Below are 17,128 nucleotides of genomic sequence, written 5' to 3'. Positions count from 1 at the left end.
TGGTTACTCTCCCTACATGGCTTCCATGTTCTCCCGCGTGGTGTCTTTAGGACCATAGTAGGTCCATTGGACCTTTATTAAGTCAAGGATTTGTTGATGAGAACGTTGAATTTTTGTTCTAAAATGCACATTAGCTAAACCCAAAGTCCTCTTCTACTCCACATAAATCATAGAACAACATGATTAGGATTAAACACATACTTCTTCAATAAAGAGACATGAAACACATTATGAATTCTCATGGATTAGGAAATGCATACATATATGCAATGGGGCCTATCCTCTCTAGGATTTTGAATGAGCTACATTATCTCGACACCAACTTTCAGGAACTTCCCAATTTCAATGAGATATTTTAGCCTTTACTTTCAAAATATGTTTACCCACTTTAAATTATTTGTGCACCTTACTTTATTTGCATTTTTTCTCCCTTTCTTATGCAACCTTTAAATTATGCTTGATCTTGGTCATTTACTCTCCCATTTCTCTTAGTAATTTTGGTCTAATAATGACTATGTTTGCTAGGTTATCCTAGCTCATGTTTAATTATTCCTAATACCCATTGTTATAAGAAAAATAGACTATATAAAGATACTCTTTCCACTTGGAAGGCATGTTCATTACATGCATTCTCAACATGTCTTCAATTATTTGATTGATTCTTTCCATATTCCCATATAATACTAAATGATATGTTGTATTGAAATTCATATTTATCCCAAATCCTTTAAACAATCCACTCCAAATATTAGATGTGAACTTTCAATCCCTATTTGACACTATTTCCTTAGGCACGCCATGTAGCTTAGTAGTCTCTTTCATATAAATTTCTAAAATACTAGCTTCCTTATCGATCATATTAACTGGAGTAAAATGTGAAACCTTTGTAAGTTTATCCACCATTAGCATGATGGAATCATATTGTCTTACTATCCTTGGCAACTTGGTGAGAGTAGCTACCTCCCATTTCTTTTCAAGAATGGGGAATGGTTGTAGTAATCCTGCTAGACGTTGGTGTGCATAATTTTTGGTATACCATACATCTAATTATATAATCAGCCACATATTTCTTCATTCCAAGGTAAAAATATTGGCCCCTTACTATTGCAATAGTTTTTTTTGCTCCTTTAGATGTAAAACATATGCTACATTGTTCTAGTACAAGATCATTTCATCCTCTTCCAACCTATACTCTCCAAATTTCTGCCATAAATTATCTTTCTGTACAACTTATTTAACTTATAAATATTGTTAATCTGATTTTACAACTTCTAAAATTATTCTCTTTATATTTGAGTTGTACATGCTTATGGTTGTAGCATGCATCTCATGCACCCTCTTGTTCTATGCATCAAACCCCTTTTTAACATTTCCCTTGATATGCCTGATGTTCAAGTCATAATCATTTAGGAATTCAAACCATCTAGTTTGTCTTGCATGTAGTGTTGGTTTCTCAAACAAATATTTAAGATTTTTATTGTCTAGCCTCAGCTTGAATTTTATACCCATGAAATAATGCCTCCACATTTTCAGCACACAGATAAAAACTACAAGCTCTAAGTCATGGGTAGCATAATTTATTTTATGTTCTTTAATTTTACATTATTCATAAAAGATAACATACCCATTTTGAATAAGGATTCCCCCAAGTTATTCTTTATATGCATCTATTTACACAATGAAATCATCATCTAGAGCTATGATCTCTAAAACAATTAGACTTATTAGAAAATATTTTAATTGTTAAAAAATTTCTTCACAATATGTAGTCCATTCAAGCTTTATTCCTTTATTTTGCAATGAGGTAATTGGATGTGTGATTTGGGAGAAACATGCAATGATTTTCTTGTAGTAACTAGCTAAACCCATGGATGATCTTACATCTAGAATATTCTTGGGTTGTAGCCATTCTTTGATTACCTTAATCTTTTCTAGATCCACTGTTATGCCCTCCTCTGAGACAATGTGTCCCAAATAATGTATTTTTCTCTGATTGAAACTGCACTTACTCAACTGAGCATACAATTGGTACTCTCTCAACACCACTAAAACCATATTGAAATGTTTCTCATACTCCTCTATTTTGGAATATATAAGAATATCATCCAAGAAGACAATAACAAAGTTCTTTAGATAATCTCTAAACACTCCATTCATCAAGCACATAAAAATCTTTGGTGAATCAATGAATTGACACAAATTAAGAAGACCATACATTGTCCAAAAGGTTGTCTTGATAATATATTCTTCTTTTATTATCACTTTATGGTAACTTTATCTTAGGTCAATATTTCAAAATAGATTTGTTTCCTTCACTTGGTCAAACAACTCATTTATTCCTAGAAAATGATAATTGTTATTTATGGTCACTTTATTTACTTGTCTAAAGTCAATACTTTTAGATATAGTGTGCTAATTCTATAGGAAGTCTTTGACATTGTGGCATCTCCAAGAATCAAACCACTAGAGAAATCAATGCCTCTCTTTGGTGACAATCTTGGCAATTCCCTATACACATATTCATATTCTTTCAAGGCTAGATATTCCTCAAGATTTGGTTATGCATCCTTAGTTGTCTCTTCTATATGTCCTACATATATCTAGAAACATTTTCTAAATATTATTTTTAGCCATAATGTTAAAATCTCTCTAATGGATAGAGTGCTTGCAATACCTTGAATTGTTCTCGAATTCCCTTCATCATCAAGGCACATGAAATCCTGATTGTGTCAATATAGGAAAGCATGATTTCTTTCCATCCAATTGATGCCAATCAAGAAATCATATGACCCTAGTAGTATATTTTCAAACCTACTTTGGTGCTAATCTCATTTAGTTTACTAGGAAATCCTTGACAAGCTCATTGATTCTTCTCTTTGTTCCAATGGATAGTTGGACCAACCAAGAATTTTCATGTTTACATCTTTTAAATTTATACCTTTTAACCATGTTAGCATTTATATAGATATGAATAGCTCTATAGTTAATCAAAATAGGTATGGAATGAATATCAATCTTAGCTTCCACTTTGAGCTTGTAAGATTGATAGTCTACATGTGTATTGTCCAAGGATAAATAAACCCTTTGTATGCTTCCACCCATATCCTCCATTATATCATCTTATTGGATGTTGTGTATAGTCCTCATTCTTTCTATATTTTTGAGGATAGCCTTTATACACGTGACCTCCCTCACATACACAACACTTTATGGATTGTTGGCTTATACTTTTATTTAATGAATCAATATTCTTAGGTTCACTTTGTTGATTATCCTTGCTAATAAGATTGAGAATTGTTCCTAAAGAAGACTATTTGAATCCCTTTTTCCTTTGATCTATATTTCCTTTGTTCTTAAATATCTAAATAATTTTTAAAAGTTTACCTGCCTTTATTCTTCTCATACAAATACTTTTCCTTCAATATGGTTTCTTCTAGAGTCTTTGGTTCATGAAATTTGATCTTGTTCTTGTTGAATGATGGTATTCCACTCAAAATCTTCATATTTTCACCTTTTGATCTCGTATTCCTCTGATACCGGCATTATCCAAGATCTTTTCTTCAGTTGATGTTAGCAGAATTTCATGAAAGAGCATGTAAAAACCATATGTGCAAATACTTGAAGAAGAGGAAACATAAAGGAGATCATAAAGAAAATGCACAAAAAAGTTTGATAACTGAGTTCATCTAGTTTGGATTACATCTTCGAGCCCTTCTTCAACATTGGGGAGGCCAACTCATTCATCTCATAAAAAAGAAATCAAGTACATGGAAAAATACATCATTATACCTCCATTTATGGGGGTGACTTAAAATTTGACTGCTCAAATGACAACAATCACAGCACCAACAGGTCCATCTCATCCTCCTAAGAATTTTTATTGTAAACATGAGATACATCTAAAAGACGCATTGTTGTCTCGAACTTCATGCCCAACAATTAATAAATAAGGTGGGTTTCTTCCATGACCCTTGAGATCCATTGCTCATATGAAAAAATAAACTACACCAAATTGTGTTCCTTGTGAGATTCTAGTTAAAATAAGTATAAAATCGACCCTATTATGACACTGTCAATTCTGGACCCTCAAATAATTTTCAAGATTCCTCACAGACTCTACATAGAATATTCTTTTGGAATCACTCCCTCTTAATTCCACGTTCAAGGTTCCACAAGTACTGGTTCCGTTCTAAACTCTGGGTTCTGTCAGCCTCTTGTTGGCCTCTTGGTCCTCTATCCGCTTCGTTGAAACAAATGGCATGAATTTTAATATGGGGTTGTCGATGGTAAAAACAAATCCCAAGCTGTTGGGTGCTTGGTTGGCATGCAATATATTATGTTGGTTTGTTGGTGGGTGATATGGGTTCAAACCTCGTGGCCCACTTACTTCTGGTTTTGTTAATAAAAATGGAATCGTGGTTAAACACCACTGAAATCACATAACCACTCACCATGTGTTTTAAATAATTCTTCATTTTATAACATATAATGGTTGGCTTTCAACACCGAACGCATAATGTTGACCATCAAGTTGTGGTGGTTAATCGCTTGCCGACTGCCAATGGTTAACAAACTCCACTGGAAATAAACTTTGTAACCGCCTGCTCGGAGTTTTTGATCCAACTGTTAAAATAACCATCTGTCATGTGTTGACCATTTCAAAGTTCCGTCGGCTATTTTTTTTTCAAGCCACCCATTTCAACCACTTAACAAATGTTGACTACGAGGTTATTCTCCATTCGTCGAACCATTATGTTAACAGTTTGCCATTTTATATAATCAAGTCTGTTATGTTTTGGAGTTCTGCTTAATATCATTGGGGTTTTGGCGGTCGCCAAGTTTGAAATGTTGGATATATATAATATACCATTGGCAACAATAATCAAACCACCTATTTAACACAAATGTTGACAAACCATATTAATCGTTGTTGTTTTAATTTGGAACTCTGCCAATAGTAAAATGTTGCCAAATTGTGGTCGGTCAAGGCTAATTTTCCTGCCTAGTGGGTGCCATGTGGCAACATTCTATTGGGCCACATTTCTGCCTCTAAATTTAATGACATTGTCGTCAAATATAATTGTGCCACCAAAATAACCATAGCTAAAATATCTGATAAATTTAGTGATCCATAAATTGTCGTGGATATTCCACTAGACAATTCATCACAACAGATTTGATAATAATATATTGAAGTGCTGAATTGTTACACTATTACAATTCTATTATAATTCTAGATTTTTAGATTCAACTATAATTAATGCATGCATGCAAATGAAAATTATGCAGAAAAGTAGAGAACGACAAAATAATCACGCACACACACACACATAAGGCACAAGATATACTCTCTAGGAAACCCTTTTGGAAGAAAACCCAATTGGAAGGTGAGGTCGCTTTGCTGTCTTTCTTTGTTTGGAAATATGGATACGCGTACAAAGAAGTAATGCATGTGGCCTGTGGGCTGCTACAGTGCACAAATCCTCTTTGTGTGCTCTACCTCTTATCTCTCTTGGATATCTTTGCTCAGCTATGGAACAAAATTCTCTCAAAATAATGGAATGCCTCTTCCTCCTAGTGGTCCAGTTATAACACAACCCGATAGCCTACTACTGGTTAATTTGACTACATCAACTCTTAAATAGAGTTACAATATAGAAGCTTCTTCTAGAGTCTTTTACATCATAAACACATGGATAGCCCCTTTTCCATGAATAATGGGGGTTGATGCGACATCTTGCCGAATTATAGGTGTGAAAATAGGAGGGTCAACTTCTTAGTGGCATAACTTTTGCATGCAGACTCTAATTGATGCGATTCTTATGTCATTGGAAAGATCTTTGTGTGTAGAACAACATGAAATGGCGCTGCACTAAAGAGGCAAAGATTTACCCCCAAAAAAATCGTTTGATGCCTCAAAATGCTCCCAAAAGGTTTCAGACCCCGTTTTGTCAAACTGGGTCCCACCGTAAAAATGGTTTTGTGAGATGATTCCTCCACATTTTCCACTCTGGACGTATAGAGATGGATGAAAAATAATATAATGATCCAATCCAGATAATTTAGCGAAGGGCTGCCAAATTTAGTTGTTAATTTGGCCTCGCTAAACTGCCAAACTTAATGATGACTAAATTTATTTGGAGCATAGCTAATTTTAGGTCCTTGTGCCTAGTTGATCAAACCTTTGACTGGGTGTAACTTTCACATATGGAGTCAGATTGAGGTTCTATCTGCACCGTTGGAAATCTTGCGATAATCTCTTCGATCTAGCCCTAGTTTCACAGTGATCTAAGGAATTTTATTTTTGGCCATTAGGGAGCCACAAATGATGGGCCCCAGAATTGTCTATTTTATTAGGCCCATTTGATCATTTATAAACACATAAAACATGTATTTGACCCCCTTACTTGCACATCATAGAGTTAATTTGTAGTATTAATGGGTCCTTAGGAATTTGGTTTATCCTTGCTTATTATGTGCCTAATATTATTTAATTTTATAGAAAACTGTGAGAATATTGGGTAGGTTATGAAGATTTGGATGATCATATAATTTAGGAACTTTCTCCCTTCTACAGGAGTATCAATATTGGATAATAAATTAAAAGGATATTATAAAATTATTTCACAAATTATGGAGCTCCGGTGATTGGGAAAATATAGGAATGTGTTCCCTATCATTTAATGCAGATTCCTAGTGTTGGGAACCAGATCCACTATTTGAGGGATTTTGGAGGGGAAAGCTTCCTCCTTTCAAGGAGAATGCTTCCTCATCATTTTTTATAAGTACCAATTTGAATTTTCCTCTAGAGGCATGTATTTCTTAGTCTTCTTATGGAAAAAACTTGTAATTTTGCAGCTCCATTTTCATTTCTAGCAGGGATGTACTTGGATTGATTCAAATAATGAAGTTTGGTGCCATTTTTAGTTTCTAAAGCTTGGTTTCTTTCATAGGACTCTGAGTAACCTTGGGCTTGGAAATCCTAAGAGCCTCAGAGCCCTTTTGTATAATTTTATTTTCTTCTTTTCACTTCTTATTCACACGCATAGCTTATTCTTGTTTTTCCTATTTTTACATTTAGTATTGATGCTTCTTTTGTTGTAGGATTGAGTTAAATGATTGAAGTAAGTTATTTTACAGGTTATTCACAGAATCAAAAGCATTATGAATCCTTATAATATCTTTGAAAATTTATCTTCATCATTGAGCTACTTGGATGGGGTTACTAGTTCATGAATCTAGAATTTCTAGAAGTCCTTGTAGCAAAATATTAGTATTTTTTTGCTATTTTTTAGAACATGTTAATGAGCTTCATTTGAGTTTATTACACTTGAATTAGATCATAAAAACATTCAATTTAATAAAAAACATTGCCTCATAGCATTTGCAATTAATTAGGTTAGGCATTTGCTAGGTTAACTAGCTCACTAGTTCTTGAATTTCCAGTTTTTAGAGTAGTTACAGTTTTCCACTATTTTTTAGCACTTGTGAACAAGGGTATTTTGGCGTGATTCCACTTGGAATGGATACTACGACATCCTACTTAATAATAAAATTTATCCCATCCCATTTTCACTTGATTTACTCAGGAATTTCATAAGTTATCTCCTCGTGTAGCAAAACAGGGCATCCTGTAGCACTCCTGTATCCCTCCTATAGCATGTGCAAACTTAACTAGATTTGCTCCAAAAGCTTGGTTTTAGTCTCTTAAGATTGAATAATGACCCCCAACTATGATTTATGATCAGGGGAAGCTCCTAATCCACTCCAACCATTCCTTTTATTCACTGCAAAAATAGAGTAGACTTAATTTCTTTATCACAAGTATGATGCAAGTAGGTTACTGATTTACACGCAAGTGTGAACTAGGTAGATGGTACATGCAATTATGATTGGTAGTTTGATGAATTATGCAAGATTAAATAGATTTCTTTTTACAAATATATTAACCTTTGTCCTTTCATGAATTGATTAGTTAGCATTTACAAGTTGAGCAAGTAGCATTTCCATTTCTTACAAATAAGTAAGAATTCCATTTTTGCAATTAGTTTAGGCTTTGATTTCATGATATTCACTCCATTATATCAAATCAACAAAAGAATGACACATTTTATGTTGCACATATAGTGTCGATACCTCTTAAGTTTGTATGAACCCTGGGTTGATAATTAAAGTTGGTAGCCTTGGGAGTTGCAACATTCTTGTTGCAATACTGGGGCCTTTTCATCTCTAATGAAATCCACATACGTACAAATCTCTATGAATTTTCTTTCCTACTCTTCCATAGTCATGTTTCCTAGCTCGAGCTTAAGGAATTCTTGTTTTTCCTTGTAATAGTAATGCACTAACATTTTTTGGTTTTGTGGATCCTCCCTATGTCTTGCTACCATGGAACCCTCTTTTCAGGGTAAAGGAGCCCATGCTCAGTAAACAATGCAAACCGATTAGGGAACGTAAGCCAATGTTAAATCATGTCTCCACTCTCATGATTTCTCTATGGGGGATAAACAAAGAGATTCAAGCTAATGTGTGGATCTGCGGTGAGAGGAGTCGACTTGTTAAGGGAGGCTCCTTGTCCTTTATTCTCAACAATAAAAGTTGGGAGAACAAGGAGCTAGAAAATCACAAGAACCTTCACAAATTTTATATAGGTACAGGGGAAATTCAAGGCAACACGAATTTCAAAAGTTTCATTAGCGGGATTTGCAAAATTAACAGAAGATTTTGGTGGGAAGAAAGAACATAATTAATTGGTGAAAATGATAACAAAGGGAAGAAATAAAGTGGTATCTTAGAGATACAGACAATTAAGAAGTAATTGGATTGGAAATAGCTTTGACATATAGGAAGGTTGATAAACTCTTAGTTCATATAAGAACAACCAGCTTCAAACCATAATGGATGTAAAGCAAAAAGAGTTTCATACCACAGGAAACAAGCTACCTCCATCAATTCTATTAAATCTAATCAACATGAATGCTTTAACCCCAACTAAATAGCCCGATAAAGAAATAAGAGTTAATTACATATATATTTTTTAATTTATGCCTTCAAAATGTAGATTTGATTTGTTTTTATTACTTTTGAGTTATATCCAATATTCACCCGTTGTTACATAGTTAATGAAGAAAATAGAAATGCGAAGGATCATCTCATATTAGCTTTCAAATTTTCTATTTCTTATAAAATATTTTAATTAAAAATATAACATTTTATTGTTTATTATTTTTTATGTTGCCATATCCTTATGTTTAAATATTCAATAAGATAGATTACGCAATATATTAGTAAAACAAACCACTCAAGATCTTATAATGACACGACATTTAAGATAATGGTCAAGCAACAAAATATTCAAAACCCTTGCCATCATTAGTATGAATCATTTCCGAATTAGTGTGAAACATTTCCTAATTTTTAGATTCCAGGAACCTTATGCCAATTTTTAGATTTAAATTAGAGATTGATTAGCATTGTTTTCACACTCGATTCCAGTTTCTTTTGTCCTCCTACTTTCATGTTTTCCTTTTTAGTCCATTTTATAGTCAATCAGGAGTGAATATGGATATTTATATGAAATAAATAAAAACTTCAATTGTGAAGACTGTTAATCCAATTAACAGAAGCAAGATAGTCAACCAAATGAAGCCGGTAAAAATACTAACTATTTGGTTTAATTCATTTCAGATACTTGGAGTGCCAAATCTCTTCATGTTTTATGAGGTATATTTACATCATATTAAGCAAATATATCATCAACTATATAACATTAACCACTTATATATAGTGGTGAAATTTATGCACTGGCGTGGGCATGGTAGCCCATGATGGGCCACTTTTCTTTCACGGAGGTGGACAACGATCGCCAGTGTTTATGGGTGGGAAACGATAATGACTCCTCATGTGGAGATGGGCAGACATCCCACAAGCATTTTATTACCTCAAGCTGAGCAACAACTTCGTTCATGCGTGGTCTGTCATCGCTCTCTGACGCCAGACATCTGAAGGCCAATTCTGCCACTGCACTTACTGCGACCTTTACCTCATGGTTCGTTTCTATTTCCAGCTGGAGATCGACCAGTTCATGCAAAGCCCCTTCTTGAATCTTTGATATTGCCATGTTGGCAAGATTGATTTCCCTTGTATCGCGATTTACGTCCACTGCTAACTTGGCAGAGATGATCTCCACCAAAACTACCCCGAAGCTGTACACATCGGATTTCTCCGTCAACTGGTAGTACTTGTGATACTCTGGGTCAACATATCCTGGTGTGCCTTGAGGGGTTGTGGTGACATGTGAGGCATTTACAGGCACATGCCTGCAAAGCCCAAAATCTGCCACTTTGACATTGAAATTCTCGTCCAAGAGAATATTGGAGGATTTCACATCTCTGTGGAATATAGGTGGATTAAGGCTGTGAAGGAAAGCCAAGGCCTGGGCTGTTTGAAGAGCAATGTTCAAACGGGTATTCCATGATAGTCCCCCGGGTACTTGGCGATCGCCATGAAGATGATTTTCCAAAGTCCCATTTGGTACAAATTCGTAGACGAGCAGCAGCTCTGGACTGTTTGTAGATGTGCAGCCATAAAGACGAACGAGATGTGGATGATTCATGGACGAAAATATGGCCACCTCGTTGATGAACTGTGCAACTGTCGTAGACCTGCCCTGATAAAGTCTCTTTACCGCCACAATCCGTCCGTCCCTAAGTTTTCCCAGATACACCGACCCGAAACCTCCATCCCCAATCTCGTTCTCCTCATGGAAGCGATTCGTAGCCTGTCGAAGTTCTTCGTAAGAGAATATAGACAGATTGTCGATCGTAAGCCCAGGCACAAAACCTTCCATGTCTTTTCTCTCAGATTTGATGGAATCTATCGCGAGAAACTCGCTAGGAGAAGGCTTTCTCACCCTCGCATAATACATTAGAAACAGTATTAATGCTAATGCTGTCAGCGCAGCTCCTCCAACAGAGCAACCTGTGGTAGAAGGCACGGATCAATGTCTATGTAATCACCGTGAGGTCAGAACGGAGATTTATGTACTGAAGAGGAAGAAATCAGATTTACCTATTACAATGGCGGACCTGTTTTTCTGACCTGCAACGTAGCATAACAACTTTTAATTCATAGAAACGCTCAACTGTTTTTGCGTAGTGGACACATCGGGAAACACATATACATTGCCAGATTCAAGGATACAGGTACTGGTAATGGAGCATTTAATTCATTTGACGTAAAATGGGAGATGCTAATTTGGAAGAAAATATATTTACCTTCTTCGTGGCCATCATCGGGATCATTTGGAGGACCTACAAGGATCCACAGTTTTTGTTAAGAGAATACATAGTTGACAAAACGGGAAATCCATACACATATATCCAAATGAAGGAAGCATTTATACCGCGTATAGAATTCGAAAATTGAACTTTGTAATTAATATAATATTTGATACAATTCGAAAATTGAACTTTGTAATTAATATAATATTTGATACAATTCGAAAATTGAACTTTGTAATTAATATAATATTGATAGAATTCAGAAATTGAACTTTGTAATTAAATTTGTAGAAGGCGCAGAGGAAACGTACCATGCGGGTTGGGGGGCAATAATGCTGGCTTTCGATTATCTGTGCGGCCATCATCAGTATCATATAGAGGACCTACAAGGATCCACAGTTTTTGGTAAGAGAATACATAGTTGACAAAACGGGAAACCCATACACATATATCCAAATGAAGGAAGCATGTATACCGCGTATAGAATTCGAAAATTGAACTTTGTAATTAATACAATATTGATAGAATTCGAAAATTGAACTTTGTAATTAATATAATATTGATAGAATTCAGAAATAGAACTTTGTAATTAAATCTGTAGAAGGCGTACAGGAAACATACCATGCGGGTTGTGGGGGCATCTAGCTGGATATGTTGTACCATCGGGACTATAGCAAAGAAATTGTGCTGAAATGTTATGACCACAACGCCTGCCAGTTTCCAAACAAGAATCACAGCATTGATTTCTGTACTGGTCGACCCACCATGTTACCTCAAAACCCTGCTGCAGTATAGTCTGATTAACAATCCTCTCTCTCTCTGGAGAGAGGTAATTCTTATTAATTGGTACTTGAAGATGAATTTGACAGAAGTCTGCCCCGTCTTCTGGTTTCGTAATATTGTAATACCAAACATCGCCACATAACGGAAGGGATCTTAATTGAGACATTTCCTCATTGCTTGTATCGCACTGCCTTGAAAGTGTGAGATTGGTGTATGTTTCGCCGCTGATACGAAAAGGAAAGCCGGGCGACCAGAGTTGAGAGTATTTACCCGAAAGATTACATTTACTTCCAAACAAATTCTCGTTAACAATTGTCATGCTACTGCCGGGTATAAAGAGCTCCAATATGCGATATTTCTCTCCACTGATATTGAGCATAGGATGGCCGCTGTGGTCATCACAGTCAAGAAGATGAAACTTAGGGTCACCGCATCCGCTGCCATTTCGCTCAAAAGGATAACTGAAGTTAAATTTCCCACATGGAAACGTATGGAAATCACAATCCTGGTATTGACCAGCGAGACATGAAGTTGTGGAACAGAGGAAGAGGAGGAGAGCAGATGCAACAACAAGGGAAAGATGAACAATGAGAAGCATCGAATTGGGAAGAAGGAAAACAGATATTCTCATTATCTGCACTGCTCTTAACTTAGTCAGTCGCGATTTCAAGATTAAAAGAGAAGGCGAATGACAATAAACGGTTTCTGCAAATACATTAAGAAGACGAAGGAGATGGAAGTACAGAGAGCGGACGTGAGATAAACGGCATGGAATTGCGGTGCAGAAGACTCCAGAGTCAACACGCGCCAATGAGATTCTGCTTAACTTTTAATCGTATTCTAAGTCGACTTTTATTGTGAAGGGGCACCAACGTTGTGGGTTCTCCTTACGTCTTCTCGGATTGGTGGACTGATATCTGTGGGGGAGAATAAGTCGACAAACTGCTTGTGATGTGATGACTAATATGCGGATACCTTTTCCATCCTACATCAATGTTCATATTTTAAGGTTAAAGTCGTCTTCTAACTTGACTTGTGATTCAACCTTCATATCTTTGGCGTGACCGTGGGGGAAGATTTAGCAATCTCTTAAGTTCGAGGATACTTCCACCGATTCTTTTTGACATACCTTGGTGTAACATGCTCACCCAATGTTTATGCAATTTACCACACATTAAAAAAACAAAAAAACATAAAATATATATAACCATCGGCTTAATCTTGTCAACATAATAGCAATGTACGAAGGTTTAAACGTAGTGACAAGAGTTAATGCATTGTTTTTATTTCACATTACACCTTTTAATTTATATTGCCGTAATTTAGATCGCGTTACTATGGTCTGGGTTGGGTCTCGGTTGAGTGACTATTTGTGTTCCCAATGTAGTACAAAACCCCTTACCTATCATCGATACCTTTGAGGTTTCTCGATGTGTCTCGTGTTGTTCCCCATTGGTGTTGGAACTACTACATATTTACATGCAGACTCTTAGTTAGACCATGTGACTGCATGCAAGATTTTTTTTGCATGTTGGAACTACTACACACTTACATGCAGACTCTTAGTTAGAGCATGGGATTGCATGCAAGATTCCTTTTGCATGATTTACTCCTTGATTTGCTCCTTCTTTAACTCCGCAACTGACTAGTTATCTCCAGAACTTGTTGTAGGTGTTAGAGTCTTCTCATTGATCACTACTATAGTGCATTACCTTGGGATTTTCACCCAGTGATGCTATATCATGAGCATTGTAACATATTTTCGAATGAATCATTCTTCTCTTCTTTCGATTTTTTTTAGTGTTTTTGCTTTGCAAAGCTGTGTGTTCAACCTTTACTAGCTAGATTCATCTGTGTAGGTTTTCTAACACATTTACATGGTATCAGAGCCCACAGGTTGCTAGATAAAAGGCGCACCAGTACTTTATTTTGCAAGTATTACAGCTTGGAGATCGAAGATTGACAGAAAAATGGAGTTTCCCAAAGCATCGATCCTAACACCGTACAACTATCATGAATGGAAGGACCAAATGGCTCGATACCTTCGTCATAAAGGGTTGTACAGGATTACCATGGCTACAAAAGTGGAACCCACTTCAGCCATAGAGAAATCCAAGTACCTCAACCGTATGGATGAGGCCCACGGATCCATATGCATGTGCATCTCTCCAGAGTTGTAGTTTCATCTATCTGCCTGCAATACTCCTAATGAGATTTGGAAAAAGGTTGAAGAGCTCTACGGGAAACAGGATGAGATGAAAGGGCATCTGCTCGAAGTGGAGCTGCTATCATTGGATCCACGGAACTATGACAGAATTCAAGACTTCTTCACCAAATATAATGATCTATTGCTGCAACTCAAGGGTTGTGGAATTGACAAATCCAAGGAGGAGAGTCGCCAAGTTCTCTCTATTATGTCAAAGCTCGGACGAGAATACTCCGTCTTTGTGTCTACATTTCATTCAGTAAGGCTCGCAACAGGTAAAACCTACACTATACCTTCTCTCAAAGAATTTATGGAGTCTCTTATTTTTGAGCAAGATAAACTCATTGGCACGGGGAAAATCAAACCTCCAAAAGCACATGCACTTGTTGTGCATGATGGCAGCAACAATAAAAATTACAAATCTGATTCAAATCAGAAAAATCAGTAGCAAAAAGACAAAGGAAAAGCACATTCCCATCCAAAGAAGGAAGGGTACACCAAGCCCTTCAATGACTCCTCCGGCTCGAGAAATGAAAAAGGGAAGAAAGGAAACAGATGCACCTACTGTCAAAGAGGATTCCATCCAGAATCCTCTTGCATGAAGAAACAAATTGACCAAATTGCAGAAATCCTTCAGAAGCACAACCTTGGGGACCACATCCCTCAGGGCGCCAAGAAGAAAACTGAGGATCCGCCACACGGGAAAGGTAACAATTTTCATGCTTTAGTTGCAATTAATTCTTCTCCTAATGCATGGATTATAGATTCTGGTGCATCACATCATATGGCTGCTACAAAGCAAGTCTATTCCTCTTTGGATGCATGCAAAGGACCTCCCATCCTCATGGGAGATGACTCACCTATTGAGGTCACCGGAAAAGGTAGAGTGGAACTTTTACACGGAAGCTTTGAAGATGTGCTTCATGTTCCAAAACTTTTGGTAAACCTGCTTTCAGTTTATCAGATCACTCATTTTGGCACAGGAAAGAGAGTGGAATTCCCTCCAGATGCAGTGAACATATATGATCTACATAGCAATGCCAAAATTGCAACCGGTGAGGTAAACAATGGAGTCAGACTCTATACATTTTCTGAATTTATTGAATCTGAATCCTCCTTATTGCTTACACATGCTAATGATAGTAGTAGGCTTTGGCACGAGAGGTTTGGTCACTTAAATTACAGGTATATGCAGCTGCTAAGCAAGAATGAGATGGTGGAAGGCTTGCCAAATATCAGTTTCTCCAAAGGAGTTTGTGAAGGGTGTGTTCTTGGCAAACATCCTAGAGAAAAGTTTGACATCAGCAAGACTCACAGAGCATCCTCTCCTCTAGATCTGATCCATAGTGATCTCATGGGGCCTTTTCCTCATCCTTCCATCAATAAAGCAAGGTATGTGCTTACATTTATTGATGATTTCTCACGGTATACTTGGGTGTATCTTCTCAGGAACAAATCTGAAGTTTTTGAGCACTTTGAAGATTTCAAAGCACTAGTTGAGACACAGTCAGAGAGAAAGATCAAAGCCCTCCGTACAGACAATGGGGGGGAATATGTTAACACATCACTCCGGAACCTTTGCCTTCAGTCCCGCATACAGTTGCAGTACACAGTTCCATACACTCCGCAGCAGAACGGAGTTGCTGAGAGAAAGAACCGATCTCTCAAAGAGATGGCTTCCTGCATGTTGCATGCCAAGTCACTGCCTCATAAGCTTTGGGCCGAAGCACTTAATTGTGCTAACTACATCCAGAACAGATCTCTTCATAGGTCTGTCAAGGATCAGACCCCCTTTGAGGCTTGGAGCGGCACTAAACCATAGGTCACTCACCTCCGTGTTTTCGGCTCTCGAGCATGGGCCCGGATCCCCTCTGAAAAGAGGAAAGCTCTTGATCCATAGAGCATTGAGTGCATCTTTGTTGGATACCCTGATGGTGTGAAGGGATATCAACTACTGATTCCCTCTACGGACAAGCTCATCATTGAGCGAAGTGTCAAATTTGAGGAGAGTCTCTCGCATGCACCTCAAGCACCGCATGCAGACACTTTTTATCTACCTCATGTCCAAGATGATGACTCAGTGCATTCAGATGCAGATACAGATCATGCAAATGCCGAGGAAGAGCATGCAGATGCAAAGACAGAGTCTTCAGATACAAATCTAGTGCATGAAAATGATGATCCACATCCAAGCCCATATCGGGCTTCCGGCAATGAATCATATTCCCCTGTCATAAATTAGAGAACAAGGAGCTTACGTGAGATATATGCACAAGACCAACCAGCTGCTAGAAATGGTCTTGTGGGGGATAATTCTGATCTGCAGAGGACTAGCTCAGAGTTTGTTGAGCCTCCTCTTGTCCTCACTGCCACTGAACCATTGCCCTCCTGGCATTGTCATTTGGTTCAGTCTTTTGATCCACAGTCTTATGCTGAGGCTGCTGGGCATCCATCTTGGGAGTCCACCATGGAGGAGGAGTATAACTCCCTCCTCGAGAACCAGACTTGGGATCTGGTCCCCCTTCCTTCAGGAAGGAAACTTGTCCGATGCAAATGGATCTACAGGACCAAGAGTGCTGCAGATGGGCAAATCACCAGACGGAAAGCAAGGCTAGTAGCCAAAGGCTTCCAACAAGTGCATGGCATTGATTATGACGAGACCTTTGCTCCAGTAGCAAAGATGGATTCCATACACCTTACACTTGCCATTGCGGCTGCCCAGTAGTGGGAAGTACATCAGATGGATGTGAAGAATGCCTTTCTTCACGGAGACCTATCTGAGGAGATCTACATGGAGCAGCCACATGGTTTCATTCAGGATTCATCTTTGGTCTGCAGACTGAAGAAATCTCTCTAT

General features: G+C 37.3%; 1 protein-coding gene across 1 annotated transcript; it reads right to left on the bottom strand.

Annotated features, from left to right (window-relative positions):
- Positions 1-9,753: 9,753 nt before the first annotated feature.
- Positions 9,754-12,696, bottom strand: LOC149174525 (LEAF RUST 10 DISEASE-RESISTANCE LOCUS RECEPTOR-LIKE PROTEIN KINASE-like 1.2). The gene is made up of 5 exons (XM_089420878.1): positions 11,904-12,696; positions 11,594-11,665; positions 11,277-11,312; positions 11,071-11,100; positions 9,754-10,980 (listed from the first exon to the last, which is right to left on the bottom strand). Exons 1-5 carry the CDS (start codon positions 12,694-12,696, stop codon positions 9,797-9,799), a joined length of 2,115 nt encoding a protein of 704 aa, XP_089277004.1. The 3' UTR covers positions 9,754-9,796.
- Positions 12,697-17,128: the final 4,432 nt, after the last annotated feature.

Source organism: Pinus tabuliformis, chromosome 4_1, assembly GCF_031772625.1.
Source record: "Pinus tabuliformis cultivar Carrire ecotype Pingquan chromosome 4_1, CPIR1, whole genome shotgun sequence".
NCBI lineage: Eukaryota > Viridiplantae > Streptophyta > Pinopsida > Pinales > Pinaceae > Pinus > Pinus tabuliformis.
Note: the sequence above shows the minus strand (reverse complement) of the source record. Positions and strands in the feature narration are given on the sequence as shown.